Source organism: Aulonocara sp. 'chitande type north' Nkhata Bay, linkage group LG15 (assembly GCF_057382095.1).
Source record: "Aulonocara sp. 'chitande type north' Nkhata Bay isolate Kocher_YH1m ecotype deep benthic linkage group LG15, A_spYH_male_GT1.1, whole genome shotgun sequence".
Lineage (NCBI taxonomy): Eukaryota > Metazoa > Chordata > Actinopteri > Cichliformes > Cichlidae > Aulonocara > Aulonocara sp. 'chitande type north' Nkhata Bay.
The window spans coordinates 17,614-38,136 of NC_141358.1; the positions used below are offsets into that span (position 1 = coordinate 17,614).

At 44.9% G+C, this 20,523-nt stretch overlaps 2 protein-coding genes, 1 non-coding gene and 1 pseudogene across 5 annotated transcripts; 1 reads left to right on the top strand and 3 right to left on the bottom strand.

Moving 5' to 3' along the window:
- Positions 1 to 2,314: 2,314 nt before the first annotated feature.
- LOC147312166 (uncharacterized) lies at positions 2,315 to 10,196 on the bottom strand. 3 transcript variants are annotated; one of them, XM_086264476.1, is made up of 10 exons: positions 9,775 to 10,196; positions 8,871 to 8,932; positions 8,698 to 8,793; positions 8,220 to 8,303; positions 8,018 to 8,110; positions 7,691 to 7,917; positions 7,242 to 7,435; positions 6,015 to 6,097; positions 3,842 to 5,133; positions 2,315 to 3,106 (listed from the first exon to the last, which is right to left on the bottom strand). In XM_086264476.1, the coding sequence occupies exons 1-10, from the start codon at positions 9,839 to 9,841 to the stop codon at positions 2,980 to 2,982; spliced, it is 2,325 nt and encodes a 774-aa protein (XP_086120602.1). In that variant the 5' UTR covers positions 9,842 to 10,196; the 3' UTR covers positions 2,315 to 2,979. The 3 variants fall into 3 exon arrangements, with proteins under 3 accessions (XP_086120602.1, XP_086120601.1, XP_086120604.1); XM_086264475.1 differs by having other exon boundaries at positions 2,315 to 3,109; positions 9,775 to 10,194; XM_086264478.1 differs by lacking the exon at positions 8,698 to 8,793 and having other exon boundaries at positions 2,315 to 3,109; positions 9,775 to 10,195.
- Positions 10,197 to 14,374: 4,178 nt separating this feature from the next.
- On the top strand, positions 14,375 to 18,891 carry LOC147312167 (high choriolytic enzyme 1-like). Its single transcript, XM_086264479.1, has one exon. The coding sequence runs from the start codon at positions 16,980 to 16,982 to the stop codon at positions 17,769 to 17,771; it is 792 nt and encodes a 263-aa protein (XP_086120605.1). The 5' UTR covers positions 14,375 to 16,979; the 3' UTR covers positions 17,772 to 18,891.
- LOC147312168 (PRKR-interacting protein 1 homolog pseudogene) lies at positions 18,620 to 20,362 on the bottom strand (annotated as a pseudogene).
- Positions 18,955 to 19,229, bottom strand: LOC147312169 (small Cajal body-specific RNA 13). The gene has a single exon (XR_015125246.1).
- Positions 20,363 to 20,523: the final 161 nt, after the last annotated feature.

The window sequence follows — 20,523 nt, forward strand, 5'->3', positions numbered from 1 at the left end:
CAATATCAGGAAGAAGGAACACGAGAAGCTGGAGAAATACCAAGGGCTCAGAGAAGAGCTCGAGAGGATGTGGAGGGTGAAGGTAACGGTGGTCCCCGTGGTAATCGGAGCACTAGGTGCGGTGACTCCCAAGCTAGGCGAGTGGCTCCAGCAGATCCCGGGAACAACATCGGAGATCTCTGTCCAGAAGAGCGCAGTCCTGGGAACAGCTAAGATACTGCGCAGGACCCTCAAGCTCCCAGGCCTCTGGTAGAGGACCCGAGCTTGAAGGATAAACCGCCCGCAGGGGCGTGCTGGGTGTTTTTATTAATTATTAATAAGAATAAAATAAAATAAAATAAGAAAATCCCCAATATCCAATAGATGGATTTATGTTTATGTTTTATACACAAAACTAAACTGGAAACATAAACTTGCATAAAACAAAATAAACATGTTTTCATATTCAGAAAGATGGAGCCATGAAGTAAAAGTATCTTTGGGTAACAAACAGTCCTCCTACGCTGTGTTAACTTTGAATACTTTGAATCTCTGTATGAAGAAAGGATGCAAAATGACACAGATGCAGTCAAACATCTTGATGTGCTGCAGTAGGATATCATAAATCTGTGCCTAAAATACTACTTGCATATTTTAGATTCTGTATTCACGTCATCACTTAAATACACCATGCTGCATCCCCTTTAAGTAAAATATTTCAGCACTGTTGGGAGATGTTCCAACGGGGATGCAAAATGACTCAATCACAGCCCGATGTATCGCTGGTAGATTGACGTGCTGTGGTTTGAATTTTATTCTTGTTTAACCAGCTGCATTCCCAGCTGGCCCAGGCTTCACGTTCTTGATCCAGAAGCTCTTACAGCTGTCAGAGAGGCGGTCCTCCAAGGGCCGCAGGTCTGCTTTGGGAAACCAGGAGCAGTGAGGTGGTTGCAGCATTCAGCCTGAAGGTCTGTGTGGGGCTTTTCAAATGGTTGAATACCTGATGTGTTTGTTATTGACATGATCAACACATAATAACAAAGCTTCATTCCTATAAAGAAACACTTGGTTTATACTCTAACCACATATTCATGGATAAAAACAAGCAAATATAATCTTTGGAGCGTAAATACTTATAAGCTACCGTTGAAATACACATGATTGTTAAGTATAAGTTTGTCAGAGGGCTGCAGGTCTTTCCTCCAAGTCTCAGAGCTGACGGTGCAGACAGAGGACTCAGATTCATGAGACCTGGAAAATAAATTTTTATGGTGTAGTGTAGCTCGTCCATCAACATGTAGGCTGCTCCGCAATCTTAACTGACCCCCAGTTCTTTTTTTTGCGCCATCATCTGCCTGAGCTCCAATTTGCCACTCCTGCTGTGGCACCACCAATCCCAGCATCTGTCCTGGCTCCAGCCCCAGTCGCCTTCTGAAGCCCACCTCCACTCCCTCCCTCCTGGAGATGAGGCTGTATTGCAAATCTGTGAGAGCAGATATGGTGGCCTGCAGGCTGTGTTCTGTCTAGTCGGCCACCATCCCTGGGGCCTCCGGGGCCAGCTCTGGCTATCAGACCCAGAAGCTGGGCAAGCTGAGCCAGAGCTGACCCAGGCCCGAGGGTGAGAACAAGATGCTGTGCTGATGCTGCTGCTGGACGTCAGGCTCAGTAGCAGTTCTGCTGGCAGGGTCACGATACGGTTCAAAGGTCGAGGCCGTGTTTAGGGCTGATGTACCGAGCTGCTGCAGCTGATCGGCCTCTCTCTCCCTTCGCTCAAGAGTTTCAGGCCTCGGTACAGCTGATCTATACGCCGAGGGACACGTTAGCAACACTAGCACTGTTATTTATATAAAACTACACACAGCAGGCATCGTTGCTGCTTCTCTCGCTATCCTGGCTTGACCATACATAAGACCAACAAACCCCTTGCTTTGGGGGAGTGTTGTTCTCGTGGCTCGGTGTGGGGGTGGTGGTGTTGAAAGTATATCGATCTCCAGGGCTGAGCTTTCGACTCAGGGGTAATGCTCTAAGCAAACAACGGCAGTGTGTTTTTAAATTCTTAGAATTTGACCAGCAGTGAATGTTTGAGTATTTGGGGGCAGAGAGGACAGAGAATACTCACTCGACCCCCAACTTTAAGTGTTTAAGTGTTTAAGTGTTTAAGGTTTAAGTTTACACTTTCTCTTCAACGTGGATTTTGATGACTTACGTAACTAATGCATACTTCTGTGTCGCTCTGTTGTCACTGTGGTATTCCAACAAGCATTACCTAATAGTCCAAACTGCTTAAAATGACAACATCTATTCTATGTTGATGAGTGGATCACATACACACACATCAAGCAGCTGGTTTATTGTTTGTATCAGATGGTCACAAAAATTATCCCGGAGAAAGCCTGTGGTAAAAATAAGCTTGAACTCAGGCAGCATCCGAGATGAAGACAATAAAGCGGTCCACAGTCTAAGCCATAAGTGACACAGTGAGAGTCTGTGAAATGCCAAAGTGCTCATTAAGTATTATCAGCTTAATCTTCACTTGTCAATACAGCTTCTAATTAAACAGCAGGTCACATGGGATCTTCAGCAGGCAACAGAATGCTGTATAGACAAATAAGAAGGTCGCTGCGATGCTGCAGTGCCACCGTGTGGTTGATTTTGTCAAGTGAATTTCAAAAAGGAGTCTTTTTACTAGGAAAATCAATTTTTGGACATGTGTTCAGCAAAAAAAAAAAAAAAAAGCCCCCAAACCATTTCTGATAATAAGTGCGGTGCAAGACCGAGCAGCTGAAAGCCTGTGTAACAACGGGGATTACAGGATTTAGCTTTATCTGAAACTACGGCCCTGAGTCTTATCAGATTATTCTGTGGATCTGCTTAAATGGCGTCTTTAGGAAACTGTGTCACAGATGAAGAGTCGGTCCAGCCTTATGTGTCCCTGTTTGCCTCATTAGTGGCAACTGGGCTCATGAGCATGTCGGAATAAGAAGCTTGTGCTGCAGTGACTCAGAGGTTCATCTGACTGAGGATGAGGCAGCAGTACAGCAGGACCCACCAGACCAAGAGCATTTCCAGCTCTGACAGGGTCACTCCACAAGAGGCTGCTGAAGGCTGAAGAAGGGATCCTTCGTCACTGCTGGAGACAAACGAAGGAGTGTGAGGTGAAGGTTCTGCACACACTGAAGCAAGCACATCGAAATCGGGAGTAGCAAAAACTACATTCAAATGCAGATATCTTTTTATAGTGTTTATCCAAACAGAAGCTTTAACGATATCATATCCATGTTAACTCTTTACCTTGTTTTCTACGGCTAGATTACAATAAATAGCATCCTGGGACTGGCTCATCAGACTTTAAGTTAACTTTAAGCAGCCCTGTGACTTAATAGAAATCCTAAAACACGCTCGAAAGTGAAGCATGTTTCATATTTCATATATAAAAACACTAATAACTCAAACTTCTCAGTGTGACGATACTGTTTAGCCAGGTAAGTGCTTTAGACATGAAGAGGGAGCCCCCCCCCTTCATCAGTAGGTGGCACTATTGAACTGAAAAACAGCCTCTATAGAAATACTCCTCTGGGCCATGATCACACTGTGACTGAGCGCTTTCCAAACCAGGCTGCTGTTTGCACAAAGACCCTTTGACAGTAATGCGACAGTATTTACTCGCTTTATGCTGCAATACAAGAGACACAGCAAGTGAACAGCAGCTGTAAAAGGAAACGATGCTCATCATCTGTGTGGAAGTCGCGTTGTTCCAGACATTTAACGAACTTGTCTCTGTTACCAGTGTTATTACTGAGTCACAGTAAACTGGAAGTCTTGGCAAATGTGGTGAATTATGTTTCTGCTGATAAATGGTTACCTGGGTGACCGAGGGGTTGACCTGCAGGCAGGAGGCCAGACACCTCCGAGTGGGCGTGTTCTGGGACTCTCCTCCCCATCGTGCTCTGTCGTTGTTGTCGTCATCTCCTCTCCAGCTGCTGATTTAACTTCATCAGTGTCTCTCACTTTTTCTTCTTTACACTTCCTGCCACTTTCTTCTTCTGTGTCACTTCTGACTTCACAGGCAGCCTCATCAGTTATTATTTTTCCATTTACTTCACCCTTAAAACTTTCTGAATTTGTGCTTTTCTGGCTCTTCCCATCTTCTTTCATCACAGCAGCATCTTGGCTTTCATTCCCTACATCCTGCCCTCCCACCTGTCCACGTTTTTTGGAAAGCTCTGCATCTCTTCCGTCCTCGGTGTCTTCCTGCCAACGGGCCACTTCAACAGTTGCTTCCGCTGCATTGTCCTCTGTTTTGTCGACCCCATTCTTGAACATTTTTGCATTTTCCATCTTTTTCCCCCTTTCTTCCTCACAATAATCACCATCATCATTGCTCTGTCCTCTATTAGCCCGCTGCTCTTCATGCTCCTCTGTGCTTCTACTTTCACCCTCTGGCTTAAAGTCAAGCGCTGCTCCACCGTGTGTCATTTTGCTGAGATTTCTTTCATTTTTGTCAAAATCAAACTTCCTGTGCACCGCTGACTGGGCTGATTCAAGCTCAAAATCAGCCTTTTGTAAAAAGGAGCCTTCCTGATATTTGGATTCTTCTTTCATTTCCTCTGCTGTTTCCTCTTTGACCTTTGGTACTTGTCTTTTCAGCTGATTATATGGTTGAAACACATCTTTATTCAGCTCTAGGATGTAGCTATATGCATCCTCCTCATCTGAATCCAGCGATGGTAAGCTGTAGATTCCTTCCTCGGAGCTTAAAGAATAGCAGCTTTGTGCTCGTCGCTTGTCGTAGCCTTGATCCAGTCCACTGTCCAACCACAGCTGGACCTCCTGGCTGACTATGCCAGCATCCAGAGGACTGGGTGGCTGTAAAGTGCTTCGTGCACTGCCTTTCCTTTTTTTGTAATGTGAGTCTGAAGCAGTCCCAGCAGGCTGGTCGGAGGTAGCTGTTCCATTTGTGTGAAAGGACGGAGAGCGGGGACTTCCTGAAGATCTCCGAGACCAACGCTTCCACAGAAGCTGCTCGCTGCTCTTCTCCAAGCCTTTCAGCAACACCTGGACTTCTGGAACATCAGCGTCAGTCTCTTCAAAGCTGACTGACTCAAGTGATCCAAAACTGGGAATCTCGGGAACGTCAATATCTGGTGTGGGAGCCTGTAATATAAGCATGTCAGTGATAGCAGAACCAAAGAAATACTGCTAGCATGTAATAATGTCACACTATGAAGGTATTAGTAAGTGCTTATTTTGTCATTTATATCTCGTTAATCCTTCTCAGTACGTCATTTATGAACAGATATGTTTATCCATCTGTTACTGTAACAACAGACGTTACACAGAAGTCTGTAATTGTTCTGAAAATCAATGTTTTTACGTAAAAATCCCCTCAAAAACTATTTTACTCATTTGTACAATGATGTCACTTATTTTTTTAAAAAAACTAATACTAAACTACATTTTCTAAACAAAGACACCTTTAGATTCAGACTTTCAGGAGCACAGTAGGACTTTGCTACGTTAGACTCCATAATAAAGACTTTAACTGATCAAGCACACACATCCATACATATGCAATAATACTAAGTGCAATAATCCTTCTGTCATCGTTGTATTTTTACTCAGTTGTATATAGTATTTGTATTTGTATTCTATTTTTATCTTATTGTATATTTATTTTATTTTATTCTACTGTATATAGTATTTTATTTTATTCTATTCTGTACAGTTGTGTACTGTATTTATTCTTATTGTATTCTAATTTTTGCCTCATAACTTTTGCACTGTCCACTTCCTGCTGTGACAAAACAAATTTCCCACGTGTGGGACTAATAAAGGTTATCTTATCTTATCTTATCTTATCTTATGAAACAGCGACGCTCTGCTTCACCTGTTCTGAGTCTCTGAGCTAAGATGACGGGCGGCCGGTGGCAGTTTCAAGAATAACTGAGTGATATAAATGCATTTATTTATTTCTTTTTTTATATCTACCTCGCTGTAGTGAGACTGTAGTGAAGGTGAACTTGTGCTGCACTAACCTCATCTATGCCTGAGTGACACTTTGGGAACATGGAGACGTAGGTGATGATGGACTGCTCGTCTGGTGAAGTGCACGTCACATCTGCAGGGAACGATTAAAAAAATCATAAAACACTTAAAAACATAAGCGTGTGTGTGTGCGTGCGTGTGTGCGTGCGCGCGTGTGTGCGTGCGTGCGTGTGTGCGTGCGCGCGTGTGTGCGTGCGTGCGTGTGTGCGTGCGTGCGTGTGTGCGTGCGTGCGTGTGTGCGTGCGCGCGTGTGTGTGTAAAACAAAGCTAGGGGCTTGTAAGAACATATAAATGGGCTGATTGGTGCGTTTCTACTCTCCTGTAGCCACATTCACACAATCACACAAGCACTGCCTTCTATGCTTTTAAGTGCTCACTAACATTCACACTGTGATGGATGCATCAGAGAGCAGCCAGCGGTGAGTATGTTGCCCAAGGATGCTTGGCATGCAGACAGTGGCAGCCAGGGACTGAACCACATATACCCTTTACTGCTTGGAAACATGCTGTATATGTACCACGTGGGCCCTCAAAATAATAACTTGCATATCGTGTGGCCCTGTGGAGGTGAAGGTTCCTGGTTTAGGGGATGGTTGGTTGAGTCAGGTCTGGGTTTATTTGAAATTTATGTTAACTAAATATTGCAAGAGGTTTAAAATGTGATATTTGTGGCTTTCTCTAGAGACAATGTGAGTCCACATGACTCTCATTTTATACATTTTTCATGTTCCTGAGTCAGGACGTTTTTCTGAACTCTTCAAATAAATAAATAGGTCCGTGGTTGGTTCTGTAAGTAAACTGGTTCAATAACAGTCCTGACTCAGGGCCATGCTGTTGTATAAGCAGGGCCCTTCATTCATAAGCGTAACACTGTGTACGTCATCTTCTTGCTGCAAGAATGGGGGCGTGACAGTGGGAGCTGTGGGGGCTGTGGGAGCTGTGGGGGCTGTCCTGTGCTGTCTGACAGCTTCCTGTATCCTGTTGATTTTTGCGCACCAGCTTGTGCCTTTTCTCCGTCCACTATACGCTCACCTCAGAGAAACATTCAATCATTTCCATTTGTCTTGTCAGCCCCCTGGGCTTGAATTTCATATATGCATTTATAGAAGACTTGTTCTCATGTTTACAGTTTGCTGTAAACTGAAAGGAAATCTCTCATCACTCTGGGCACATAATCAACGTGGTGATTTTTTCACCTAATATGAGAAATCTTTTACCTTCAGGCTCCAGCAGTGGCGGTACATCCAAGCTGTGATGGGCTATCATGAAAGCCTGCCGGATGTTTTCCACTGGATCTCGATGAAAGCTTTCCCTCAGGTCAACCATGACTGGGTTTATGGACTTAACCAAAGCAAGAAATGCCAAGCCGCTCCTCCAGCTCTTCCCAAAGTCCTTCACGTCCACCCCGTACCTGCAAAAAGTTTAAAATGCCATTTAATTAAATGACAAGTGTGAGCCATCATTCCAGCTCAATCTAAAACTATTCTGATTTCTAACAAGAAAGCTAATTTTGGGCTGATGTAGGGTTAGGATACGTTTACCACCTATTAGAGCTCAGAGGATAAAGTAACCTGCTGACATTTTGTTTCATTGTTTGAGTGGGAATATGTTTGGGCTCAGTGTTAATTACATGACTTTGTAAGTGTTTTGATCTTTTTATGCTCACTTTGATGTGCATCTTTGGACCCATTGCAGGAGCACCTTGATTGCTTTCCCATGATACTTTGCTTCCCTGCCAGCCTTCCTGCCTTTACTTGGCAGAGTGCTGCAAGAGTATGTGCCAGGGTCACTTGGCTGGGGTGAGAGGTCATTAGAGGATGGATAACTGCTCATTGACAAGGCGGAAAGGCTGGAAGACAAATGCTTCTGGAGGCCTCCCATCACCTCCTTTACCTGTGTAGGAGTAACACAGAGGTGTGAGTCGGTGATAAATGGCTGGGCAAGAAGTAAGATAATACATTAAGACATTTGACTCATAGATGATAAATCCAACCTGAAAGTGCAAGATGATGCTCCAAACAAGGTGAAGAACAACAGATGGTTTACCATCAGCAATTCCAGAAGCATCAATGCCAAGCAGCTTTACCTGGCAGATAACAAGGAAACATCGATCACAATCTTGTTATTCCTGATTTGAAATCATGTCATTCATACATGTCAGAGCAATGTCACTGAATCTACAAGGAAACACTCACATGTCTGTCATCCAGAAAGACCAAGGCCTTGGAAATGTTGTTCAGTCTGAAGATGCGATGAGAGGAAGACCTAAACCTATAAAGCTAACAAAGTTAGACGAGAAAAAACATCATCACTGTTCAGGGAAATGAGCTGGTTGATTTTATTGCTGTTAAGAAGACTGGTCCCATTTATATAGCAACCCTGAACAATGACGTTACAACCAACAGCTCAGCATGAAGACAGTAAACTGGGAGACACTGCTGGCTTGGCTTCGACTAAGCGTTAGGCTTGAGACTAATTAAACAAACAAAGGAAATGACATCAGCAGTAATTAAAACATTTCCTGTCTCTGGCCATGACAGCAAACTCTTTTTCACAGGAACTGTGCTCCAGCGTCTCCTGGTGAGTCTCTGCTTCCAGGACTCCTGCTACGCTTGCAGTGGCCAAATTTAAACAGGCTTTGGCTAAATCTTTCTTGAACAGCATGATTCTTACTAGTCTGCACCCAGACAGCTCCTCCAGCAGGCCCATGAGTATTTTGCCATCCTGAATGTCTGTGAACAGGTCGTGCACTTCAATAGGAGGGTCCCGCTGGGGGGGAAAAGCATGACCCTCATTGATAAGCACATTTTTTTCAGAGTGATCTGATGAACTGATTTGTGCCTTACTCTCTGCAGAAACACATTCATCCACCTGGTGAAGGTTCTCTTCTGCACTGCTTTTCGTTCATCTGAGGAAGAGAAAACAGGGCCTTGGTACACCAATATTTAAATAAAACATGAAAATGGCATCAGCAGTGATCAGCATAACGTTAATGGAACGCAGTGTAATGGGAAATCGTTGGTGTTTTATTCGTATGGTTGTTATTGTGACAAATATTAGTAAATCGATTAGCTTTTAGCGCTCACTAGCCACCCTAAACATTGCAGTGGACTAAGTAACCTGTGCACACCCACAGCACTCTGGCAGGAGCGAGACACTGTGCCCCACTGGCCACAGAAGAAAGAATAATAGCCCCAGGCACTGACCTAGCCTCCCAAACATGATCCCAATCAGTATCCACAGGAGGCACCAGAATTATTCTGATCCACGAGGCCCCACCCTGCAAGCACAAGGACGCAAAAGATCCACGTCCAATGCCCTGGTGCTTTTAACTGCAGAACAACAAGTGACCTGTGTCTATGTCACGGCACATCAGAGCGGGATAGAGATTGGTAGGATATGACGCAGCTGGTTTTTAAAGTTGTGTCAGTGTTAATCTAAGAAGAATGCAGAATATTGAGGTATTTAGTAATTAAATGTCCATACTCTATTTTATAGATAGACAGTTTACATGAAACCCAACTGAACAGTGCTGGAGAAGGAACATTTTTATAATAATTAAAAATTTGATACTAAAACACTAAATGATTGGGCAATCGAATGACACGAAGCCAAGAATACCTACCTGGAAAATTCCCTAAGAATGCAGTCAAGGAAGCAGGAGAGCAATGATGGTCCTTTTTGTATTCTTTTCAAAGGTGGCCTGTATACACAGTTATTTAAGTAAAACCCACCAGGATGAGACTGTACCTTGAGATGTGTATTTATCATTGAGCTCGCTCGCTGAGTTTGTCTGTGAATCCCAGCTGTCCTGCATTCTCGTTTAGACTCTTGGCACATGATCCATTATGAAGATAAAAGTGAGAATAAGTCAAAATGTCAGCAATCAGAGGCACTCCACGGTTTCCTTAAACACTCATGTTGAAGTAAAGGCAAAAGAGAGGCGGTGTATCTTGCCCCAACACGCTGAAACCTCCCTCTGACGCGTTCTCCCACCACTCCCACAAGCACAGCGTGAACCCGACTGCAAGTCTGTGGTTTATGAAATCCTGTATGTAGTGGTGGTCACTCCATGTCCAGGGGTCTGTTTGCATGTAAGAACTCGCTGTGGTTTCTGTTTTCACGTATAAGGATGTCGTTCAGAAGATCTCATGGGTGAATGATTCATTAAAGTAAACACACATATTTCTTCATAGCTCACCTGGCTCAGGGTAAAGGTACGAGCAGAGGAAGCCAAGGTTCCTGTGATGTATTAATCAGTCAAAGAAAGAAAAACAGAAAATTACAAATCTTTTTAGAGAGATTTGACAAAGTGTTTGTCACGTTTGATAGCACTGGAATTTACCTCTAATATTTCCTGCAGCAATGTCTTTTATCTTGCAAAATTACTACATTCCAGAAACAGGTCGAGTCTCACAGGAAACATTCATTTCCAAAAATCCAAAACTAAGACAGAAACAATTAAAAATTAAGCTAAAAAATATTTATCACAGAAATACAAAACTATAATAACTTTGTTCAACAAGCGTTTAATTCTTTATAATCAAAAAATTGATCCGTTTTCTGGGACACCCTGGTGTTGTCTTTCACAGTGAAGATGATGTAAATATTGTGAATGTTGTTATTTGCATTTCATCTAAATATTGTAGCTGTTTCCTCGTGGGTACAACATGACGTGTTCTTTGTGCCCTCCACTGATTCCACTTTTTAATCATAGAAATAGTTTAGTTTTGGTTTGTTTAAGCTTTGTGGTTAAACACGTCCCACCCAGTAAAGTAACTGTGTTGATCCGTCCACAGACCTGACATCACACAGCATGTCTGACACAGTTGAGTCGCAGGTCTTTATACTCTCCTCTACAGGTGTGTCTGCAGGAGGGTTATGGGCTGAGGTCAGTAGTAATAAGGGGGCATTAGTCCAAGATGGCGGCCAACCAAACCGGTTTCGTGCGTGTGCGCGTTCATGTGTGGAAACACACAGGGCGTCAGAGGGGTTATATGAGTTTATGTGTTTTTAACTGGGTTTTAATTTAATCAAACCATAGGGTTTTTTAATTAAACTATTTTTATCACTTAGGTGTGTCTCAACATTCAGTTATGCAGACATATGTCTTCTTAAAAGCAATTCTTTGTTTTGCAGGCGGAGTGGAAGCTGTTTTGGTTCACAGTGCACCTTAACAAAGAGGGGCTGCTTTTCATTTACATCTAGTCAAAAGTGTTGGTGTTTTAGTCACACTAATTTTGTGATTCTGACAATATCTCAGCTTGCAGTGATGCCAGCATTTTATTTTAAAAACGCCACAAATGGGAGTTTCTTCTGAATGGGTAATGTCAGCATGTTCACAAGCGTTTCATTTCATCAAACCACTAGTTTTAATTTAACTAGTTTTTATGCATCTACTGGGGTTTCTTTCCAGGGTTGATGCGATCGTTTTATTTAAAAATCTGGATCTCAGCCTGGGCGTCTATTGTCTCATGTAGTCTGGAAGATGAGTGGATGGTGGGGTGGGTGCAGTTTTCTCTGCGGTGGGGTCGGGTGGACTGTCCCGGGCTCTGTGGGGCCGGGCGGCGCTGCTGCACTGGGCCCTGGTCCGGATGGGCCTGGGCCCCCTTTCCCTGGCGGGTCGCGGAGTATGGGGGTGCCTACTGGGGTCAGCGGGGGAGCTGGCCCCAGGGAGGGGTCACTTGCCCCTCCCTTCCTTCCCTCCCCATCTCCAGCTGCCCCCCTCTTCCTGCTCCACCACAACCACCCACACATGCAGGGCCTTGGAGTAGGGGTATGTCACCAGGGTGGCAGAGGAGGCTACCCCCCCCCCCCCCCCCCCCCCCTCTGTCCCCTTCTGGCTGCCTCTGCCTCAATTTTATCCCACAACTTAGACATTCACATTACTCACACTCTCATTACACATACAGTGGGGCAAAAAAGTATTTAGTCAGCCACCGATTGTGCAAGTTCCCCCACCTAAAATGATGACAGAGGTCAGTAATTTGCACCAGAGGTACACTTCAACTGTGAGAGACAGAATGTGAAAAAAAAAAAATCCATGAATCCACATGGTAGGATTTGTAAAGAATTTATTGGTAAATCAGGGTGGAAAATAAGTATTTGGTCAATAACAAAAATACAACTCAATACTTTGTAACATAACCTTTGTTGGCAATAACAGAGGTCAAACGTTTACTATAGGTCTTTACCAGGTTTGCACACACAGTAGCTGGTATTTTGGCCCATTCCTCCATGCAGATCTTCTCGAGAGCAGTGATGTTTTGGGGCTGTCGCCGAGCAACACGGACTTTCAACTCCCGCCACAGATTTTCTATGGGGTTGAGGTCTGGAGACTGGCTAGGCCACTCCAGGACTTTCAAATGCTTCTTACGGAGCCACTCCTTTGTTGCCCGGGCGGTGTGTTTTGGATCATTGTCATGTTGGAAGACCCAGCCTCGTTTCATCTTCAAAGTTCTCACTGATGGAAGGAGGTTTTGGCTCAAAATCTCACGATACATGGCCCCATTCATTCTGTCCTTAACACGGATCAGTCGTCCTGTCCCCTTGGCAGAAAAACAGCCCCATAGCATGATGTTTCCACCCCCATGCTTCACAGTAGGTATGGTGTTCTTGGGATGCAACTCAGTATTCTTCTTCCTCCAAACACGACGAGTTGAGTTTATACCAAAAAGTTCTACTTTGGTTTCATCTGACCACATGACATTCTCCCAATCCTCTGCTGTATCATCCATGTGCTCTCTGGCAAACTTCAGACGGGCCTGGACATGCACTGGCTTCAGCAGCAGAACACGTCTGGCACTGCGGGATTTGATTCCCTGCCGTTGTAGTGTGTTACTGATGGTGACCTTTGTTACTTTGGTCCCAGCTCTCTGCAGGTCATTCACCAGGTCCCCCCGTGTGGTTCTGGGATCTTTGCTCACCGTTCTCATGATCATTTTGACCCCACGGGATGAGATCTTGCGTGGAGCCCCAGATCGAGGGAGATTATCAGTGGTCTTGTATGTCTTCCATTTTCTGATGATTGCTCCCACAGTTGATTTTTTCACACCAAGCTGCTTGCCTATTGTAGATTCACTCTTCCCAGTCTGGTGCAGGTCTACAATACTTTTCCTGGTGTCCTTCGAAAGCTCTTTGGTCTTGGCCATGGCGGAGTTTGGAGTCTGACTGTTTGAGGCTGTGGACAGGTGTCTTTTATACAGATGATGAGTTTAAACAGGTGCCATTCATACAGGTAACGAGTGGGGGACAGAAAAGCTTCTTACAGAAGACGTTACAGGTCTGTGAGAGCCAGAGATTTTCCTTGTTTGAGGTGACCAAATACTTATTTTCCACCCTAATTTAGGAATAAATTATTTACAAATCCTACCATGTGAATTCATGGATTTTTTTTTCACATTCTGTCTCTCACAGTTGAAGTGTACCTCTGGTGCAAATTACTGACCTCTGTCATCATTTTAAGCGGGGGAACTTGCACAATCGGTGGCTGACTAAATACTTTTTTGCCCCACTGTAGCTCCATGCCCTCCTGGGTTTTAATTGCACCTTAGAACACACATACATCAACACTACAATGAGCGGGTGGAGGGAGGTTTGGAGTCTTCTCTCACCCCCGTTCTCTGCGACCTGCTGGAGCGGGGGGGCTAGGAGGAGGAGTTGGCCGTCCGACTGCGGTCTGGAGTGTGGGGCCTCCCTGCTGCTGCGGAGTCGGGGCGGCCTGCCTCCCCCCACCGCAGGGAAAAGGGTAACACCACCTGGGTCTGGGTGCAGTTCCCCCCTCCAGGGGCAAGGGTACCTGGACCCGGTTTGTAGAGTACGCTTGGGGAGTGTGATCGTGTGATCTTTATGTCTGTCTCCACGTTGGTTGAGTGTGGAGTAAGTGCATATGAGAGCATGAGGGTGGGAATGGATGTTTGTATCTGTGTGTGCCTGTATGTCTGTGTCTATATGTCAGGTTGGGTATCAGGCGCCACCTCTCTGGGGACATCTCAGGCCCTCCAAGGTTTGGAGGCCTATCTCCGCCCACCACCACTTCCCCTGCCGGTGGCGGACTCCCTCAGACATCGGTGCGTTGGTGGTTCTTTGTGTCTGGGGGTGGGCGTCCAGGTACACACTGGCTCACTCCTTGGCGGCCGCTTATCGGGGCCTGGAGCCTGGGGCTCGCTCGGGCCACTTCGGAGGTGGGGTGCCCCCGGCCTCTCGGCCTGGGGCTCGGTCACTCAGGCACGGCTGGCTGCCGGCGGAGCTCACGGGCGCGTCACTGCAACTCCCCCTGGCTTCTGCTCCGTGGCTGCTGAGTGAGCCCTCATCTGGGACTCTCCTCAGCTCTTTCTGGGACAGTGGCGCGGCTGCCCCTCTGTTGGTCTTCCTTGGTCTCTTGTGTTCTGGGGGCCTCTGGATGTCTGGAGTTTTGATCTCCTCCATACCTGCTTCATGCCCTGGAGGACGGGGCTGTGGCCCCCCCACACCCTCTAGCAGATCATTACATGAAGGAACCTTTTAAAAACAAGCGCGTCCATGCTCACAGGTGTACACACGGGTGATCACACCCACAAACTACACCCTTTTTGGCTCCTACCTCAAAGCACACTGTGTTCTGTTGATCTTATGTGCTGCACAATAATGTTTAACATTTAGTATTTACTGTCATATTCCCATATATCATTGTGATGTTGTTTATTCTATTACTCTTGTTCTCTTCTGCTTGCTTTCTTTTTTCTTTCTCAGCAGGTGACCCAGGTGATTGATATATGCATTTTTTTTCTCTGCCCGTTCTGTTGGTTTTTGTCTTTTGCCCTTCTCCCCCATCCCTCTTCTCAGCTGTTTCTCTTTCCCTCTTTCTTTCTCCCCTTCTTTCCCCCAGTCAAGTCTGTCCCGTATTCAGCAAATGAAAATAAAATGAACAATAAAAGGTGAATCAAATGGACCATTACGGCAAGGCTGGGATGGTCAATGTGGTAAAGTAAATCCGTTGGGCATCTTCCTTTGCCTTTAGACAACAATTCTGATGCAAAAGAGCCAAACAGAACAGAAAGAAAGAAAGAAAGAAAAAATCGGGATTTCGGAATGTTGAACTAAGAGTGAGACAAAGCCAGCTAGTTTTTAACACAGTAAATGGTCACAAATAACATTCAGCTCTTTAGAAGATAAACGCTGCAGTGATACTTCTAAAACCAGTCGCCCAGACCCGCTCCGTCTTTTCAATTCAATTCAATTCAATTCAATTTTATTTATATAGCGCCAAATCACAACATAAGTCGCCTCAAGGCGCTTCATAGATACAGAGAAAAACCCAACAATCATATGACCCCCTATGAGCAGCACTTTGGCAACAGTGGGAAGGAAAAACTCCCTTTTAACAGGAAGAAACCTCCGGCAGAACCAGGCTCAGGGAGGGGCGGGGCCATCTGCTGTGATTGGTTGGGGTGAGAGAAGGAAGACAGGATAAAGACATGCTGTGGAAGAGAGATAGAGGTTAATAACAGATATGATTCAATGCAGAGAGGTCTGTTAACACTGAGTGAGCGAGAAAGGTGACTGGAAAGGAAAAACTCAGTGCATCATGGGAATCCCCGGCAGCCTACGTCTATTGCAGCATAACTAAGGGAGGACTCAGGGTCACCTGGTCCAGCCCTAACTATATGCTTTAGCAAAAAGGAAAGTTTTGAAGCCTAATCTTGAAAGTAGAGATAGTGTCTGTCTCCTGAATCCAAACTGGAAGCTGGTTCCACAGAAGAGGGGCCTGAAAACTGAAGGCTCTGCCTCCCATTCTACTTTTAAATACTCTAGGAACAACAAGTAGGCCTGCAGAGCGAGAGCGAAGTGCTCTAATAGGGTGATATGGTACTACAAGGTCATTAAGATAAGATGGGGCCTGATTATTTAAGACCTTGTATGTGAGGAGCAGGATTTTGAATTCAATTCTGGATTTAACAGGAAGCCAAAACAGGAGAAATCTGCTCTCTCTTTCTAGTCCCTGTCAGGAAAGGTACGAGTTGTCATCGAGCAGAAACGGGAGCTGGAAGCATGTAAATATAATAATAACCACTGCAGCCAAACAGAGAGCCTGACGAGCCCAGCTGTAAATAAGCTATTTAGACTCGACTGTACACCGTGTTCGTGTTTTCCTCCGAAACAATAAGTTCCGTTGGAGCAGTCTTTCAACGCCTCTCTCTGTCTCTGCTAGCAAAGTTGACCCAGACAACAAAGTAAAGCTATTTTTCGGCTACGAGCCCGACACGAACCCGACGTATTAGTCAGAGGTCCCTTAACTACGGTTCAGAGCCGCGGACCTTCAGTAATAGTAATAAATCACACAGCAATAGTACATTCATGTTGTTGTAAACAGCATGATAATATATTAAGTAATCCAAAGTATTCAGAATACGTTACTGTCATTGAGTAACGTAACGGAATACGTTACAGAATACATTTTGGGGCATGTAATCTGTATTCTGTAATGGAATACATTTTAAAAGTAACCTTCCCAACACTGGAACCAAAACAGCTTCCACTCCGCCTGCAAAACAAAGAATTGCTTTTAAGAAGACATATGTCTGCATAACTGAATGTTGAGACACACCTAAGTGATAAAAATAGATTAAAAAACCCTATGGTTTGATTAAATTAAAACCCAGTTAAAAACACATAAACTCATATAACCCCTCTGACGCCCTGTGTGTTTCCACACATGAACTAGCATGCCCCGAGCACACCTGAACGGGCACACGCATGAAACCATCAAACCGGTTGTCAAACCGGTTTGGTTGGCTGCCATCTTGGACTAATGCCCCCTTATTACTACTGACCTCAGCCCATAACACTCCTGCAGACACACCTGTAGAGGAGAGTATAAAGACCTGCGACTCAACTGTGTCAGACACGAAGCTCCGAGGAGTCTCTCCACAGCAGCTCTGCAAAGAAGCTCCACAGCTACCAGACCCACTCTGAAGATGAGTCCCTCTGTCAGCCTGCTGCTCCTGCTCGGCCTCTCTCAGGCTCATCCTCTCATGGAGGAAAGAGGAGGAGGAGAGGGCCAGGTGGAGGAAGACCACACCGTCGATATCACCACCAGGATTCTGACCGCAAACAATGGCAGCAACGAGATCCTGCTGGAAGGAGACATCCTGCTTCCAAAAAGCAGAAATGCCATTAAATGCCAGAGTTACCAGAGCTGCCTGTGGCAGAAAGACAACAACGGCCTGGTGACGGTTCCCTTCACCATCAGCAGTGAGTACAGCAGCGGGGAAAGGCAGCTGATCAGAAATGCCTTGCAGTCCTTCCACAGCCAGACCTGTGTCCGCTTTGTCGACCGTAAGAACCAGAACGACTACATCAGCATCGAGAGCCAGAACGGATGCTTCTCTCCTCTGGGCAGACAGGGAGGGAAGCAGGTTCTGTCTCTCAACAGGCAGGGCTGCGTCTACTTTGGCGTCGTCCAGCACGAGGTCAACCACGCTCTGGGCTTCCAGCACGAGCAGACCAGGAGCGACCGCGACTACTACGTCAGGATCAACTGGGAGAACATCGACTCACAGATGGCCTACAACTTCGACAAGCAGGACACCAACAACCTCAACACTCCCTACGACTACTCCTCCATAATGCACTATGAAAGAACAGCCTTCTCCATCAATGGCAGGGAAACCATCTCCCCCATCCCCAACCCCAACGTCCAGATTGGCCAGAGGCAGGGCATGTCCTACTGGGACATCAGGAGGATCAACCTGCTGTACGGCTGCTGAAAACACACGTTAGCTTGTCTGATTAGAAGTTTTCATTTGTTCCCAAAGGTTCTTCCACTTATGTGTTCACAAGTGTTTTATAGGGAGATAATGAGCTGTAAGGTCAAACACATAAAGTGCATTAAAATGGTACGCTGGATATTAGTGATTCATTTCCTCGCCAATACTTGTTTCATTCTTTATGATTTGTCTTTTCTTACCTCATCCTTTCTACTTTTTCTTCCACCAATCCGTATCTACAGTCAGGCTTGTGGAAATGTCCTCCTCAATGCATCGCTATTCAAAAAACTATATGATGCAAATACAGTGTGATAATATGCACAGAGAGCTCTCGTGTTAATTATACATGAAAATAATTCATTTTAATACTCCTTTACTTTTGTGAAGGTCAAATCAAAGGTTGCGAGTCTTCTTTAGCTGTGCAACTCAGCAAACATATACACATGCAGGAGGGCTGAAAGCTAATAAATACATTTTCTCAAGTTGAATCTTTTGTTAAATAATAAGCAGCTAGTTTGAAAACTCACCTGAATGAACAACAGCTGTGCAGGGAAAAAAACAAATGTCAAAAATTGTAACTGATCTTCATCGGGTATTAAAATAAATCATAAATAAAAATATCCAGTAATATATTAAAGATACACTCCTAAGACCTAAATGTGTTTCACTACAGCTAACAGAAAGCCACGTGTACATCAAACATCCTTTTTCTGTTCTTGCTGACAGGATGAATTTTTGAAGAGATACTTAAAATCATAAAGCACGTGCACATTAACAGCTCTTTCAATGAAACACTTTTTATATTTTGTGAATCTAGGTAAACATTTTTTAATGACTTTCAGACCATAAAAAGACCAAAAACACATTTTATTTAAGTCCCGTTGGCCCATTTTGTTAAATAAAAGAAAAAGTTTAAACCAAAGAAGGAAGAGAGCAAATGTTGTTTTAAAACATGTTCAGGTATCACATTTAAAGGAAATCATTTGAATTTAATATGATTAGGAGAAATGTGCATTTTTTTTAATCCAACGGGGAACATGTGATACTGCTTCCAGCTATATTCTTATTTGTATTAAAGGAGCAAACTAACAAGTAGGCACAGGCAAACTATTACACTGAAGCAAACAAACGTTCTGAGTGTTTTTAATAGTTGAAACTAAACAGCAAAGCCTCCCAAAGGCTTCAGTGTGACAGCTGAACAGTGTCTGACAGGAAGAGCTTCCCCTGTTTCAGACAATATCTGGCTGCCAGATTTTACTCTACCTGCCTCAAGAAAGGTGACGGCTACCGGGGGAGGTCGTCACCACCGTGGAAGGCAGGGGTTTGTTCAAAGAACATCGCACGTGACACTCCCGAGCCTCCAGGAGCCACGCCTTTTCATTCTTTGAGTTGCTTTCTGCAGCTTGTTGTACCCACAGGCAACAGGCTGGGCCAGGGGCAGCTTCACAAGGCTGCACAGGAGAACATCGAAGCATCAATCACATGTCTAAGTATCATCTTGGCTGTTGGGTTTCATTGTGAGCAACTTGCACAACACCCGGGTGTTTTTATTATTCAGTTTTATTTCAAAACATTTAGCACATTGAAATAGATTATTTCCAAATACTGTTAACATTCCTAACTTAAAACCAAAGCTGGATTTCCCTGCAGATAAGCCTGAATCATACTGAAATATAACAACGACAAAGGCTTCCAGGTGTGATCCTGGAAGCCATAATGAATAACTACACTGAACAATTCCTCTTTCAAACATCGGTCCCTCGGTGGATTCTCCTGCCTGCTAAACGAGGCAGTCCAAGTGTCTCTGCTGATGAGCGACAATGTTTTTAATCCTTGCAGCAGGTCAGGTCCACCTTCCTGTTTGCAGGCTCACCACAGGATCCAAATCATCTCCTCTATTTTCAAAGGCTTGAAGTGTCGCTGGTGTGTCCAACTGCGAGGAGTTTCCACGTTTCACGGGTTCATTTCTTCCCCATGATGAAGCTGGGCGCTTCTGCGTCATCCTCAGCTTCTCTTTCGTCTTCCTCATCTTCATCCTTGCTTTCGTCCTCCTCCTCGCTCTCGGAGCTCTCGTCGTCTCCCTCCTTCTTGCTTTTAGTTTCACGTTTAGCTTTCTTCGCCAGGAGCTTCTTCTGCTTCATCTTCTCTCGCTTCTTCCGCCGCTTCGCTGTCCTCTCTTCGGCGGCCTCTTTGTTCCGCTCCAGTTTTTCCAGGTACTCCTCGTCCTTAGTTTGCTTCTCTGATATCTTGTCCAGAAAGTCCTGTCTCTGGTACTCTCTGCGGCGGAGGTGGCGATAAACGTGGAACTCTCCGCTGCCTGCACCCGCGCTGGAGCCCATCACGTCCCGGACGAACTCCGGCGGGGCTCGCGGGTTCCATTCTTTGGGTCGGTCCGGGATCGGAGCGAGCTTATCTGGGTTTCGCATCAACTTCTCCAGTTTCAGACGCTGTTCCTCCGCCGGTGTTTTGGCGATAATGAGAGGCTGAGCCTCTTTCCCTCCAGGTTTCCCCGGTTTGTTATTCTTCTGCGTGGGCGCCGCCATCTTTCAAACAGTTACCCTCTTCTTCCTGTGAATGTAAAATGCTCCGGAAGTCCTTTTCTGCTTCTGTGACCTGAAAATTTTTTTTTTTTTTTTTTTTATATAATGTTTTATTTTATCAAAGAAAACATGCCATATTCATATACATGACATGTGAATGCCACATTATTCTTATTTTTATTGTAACATTGTTACTATTATATTTTCTAACA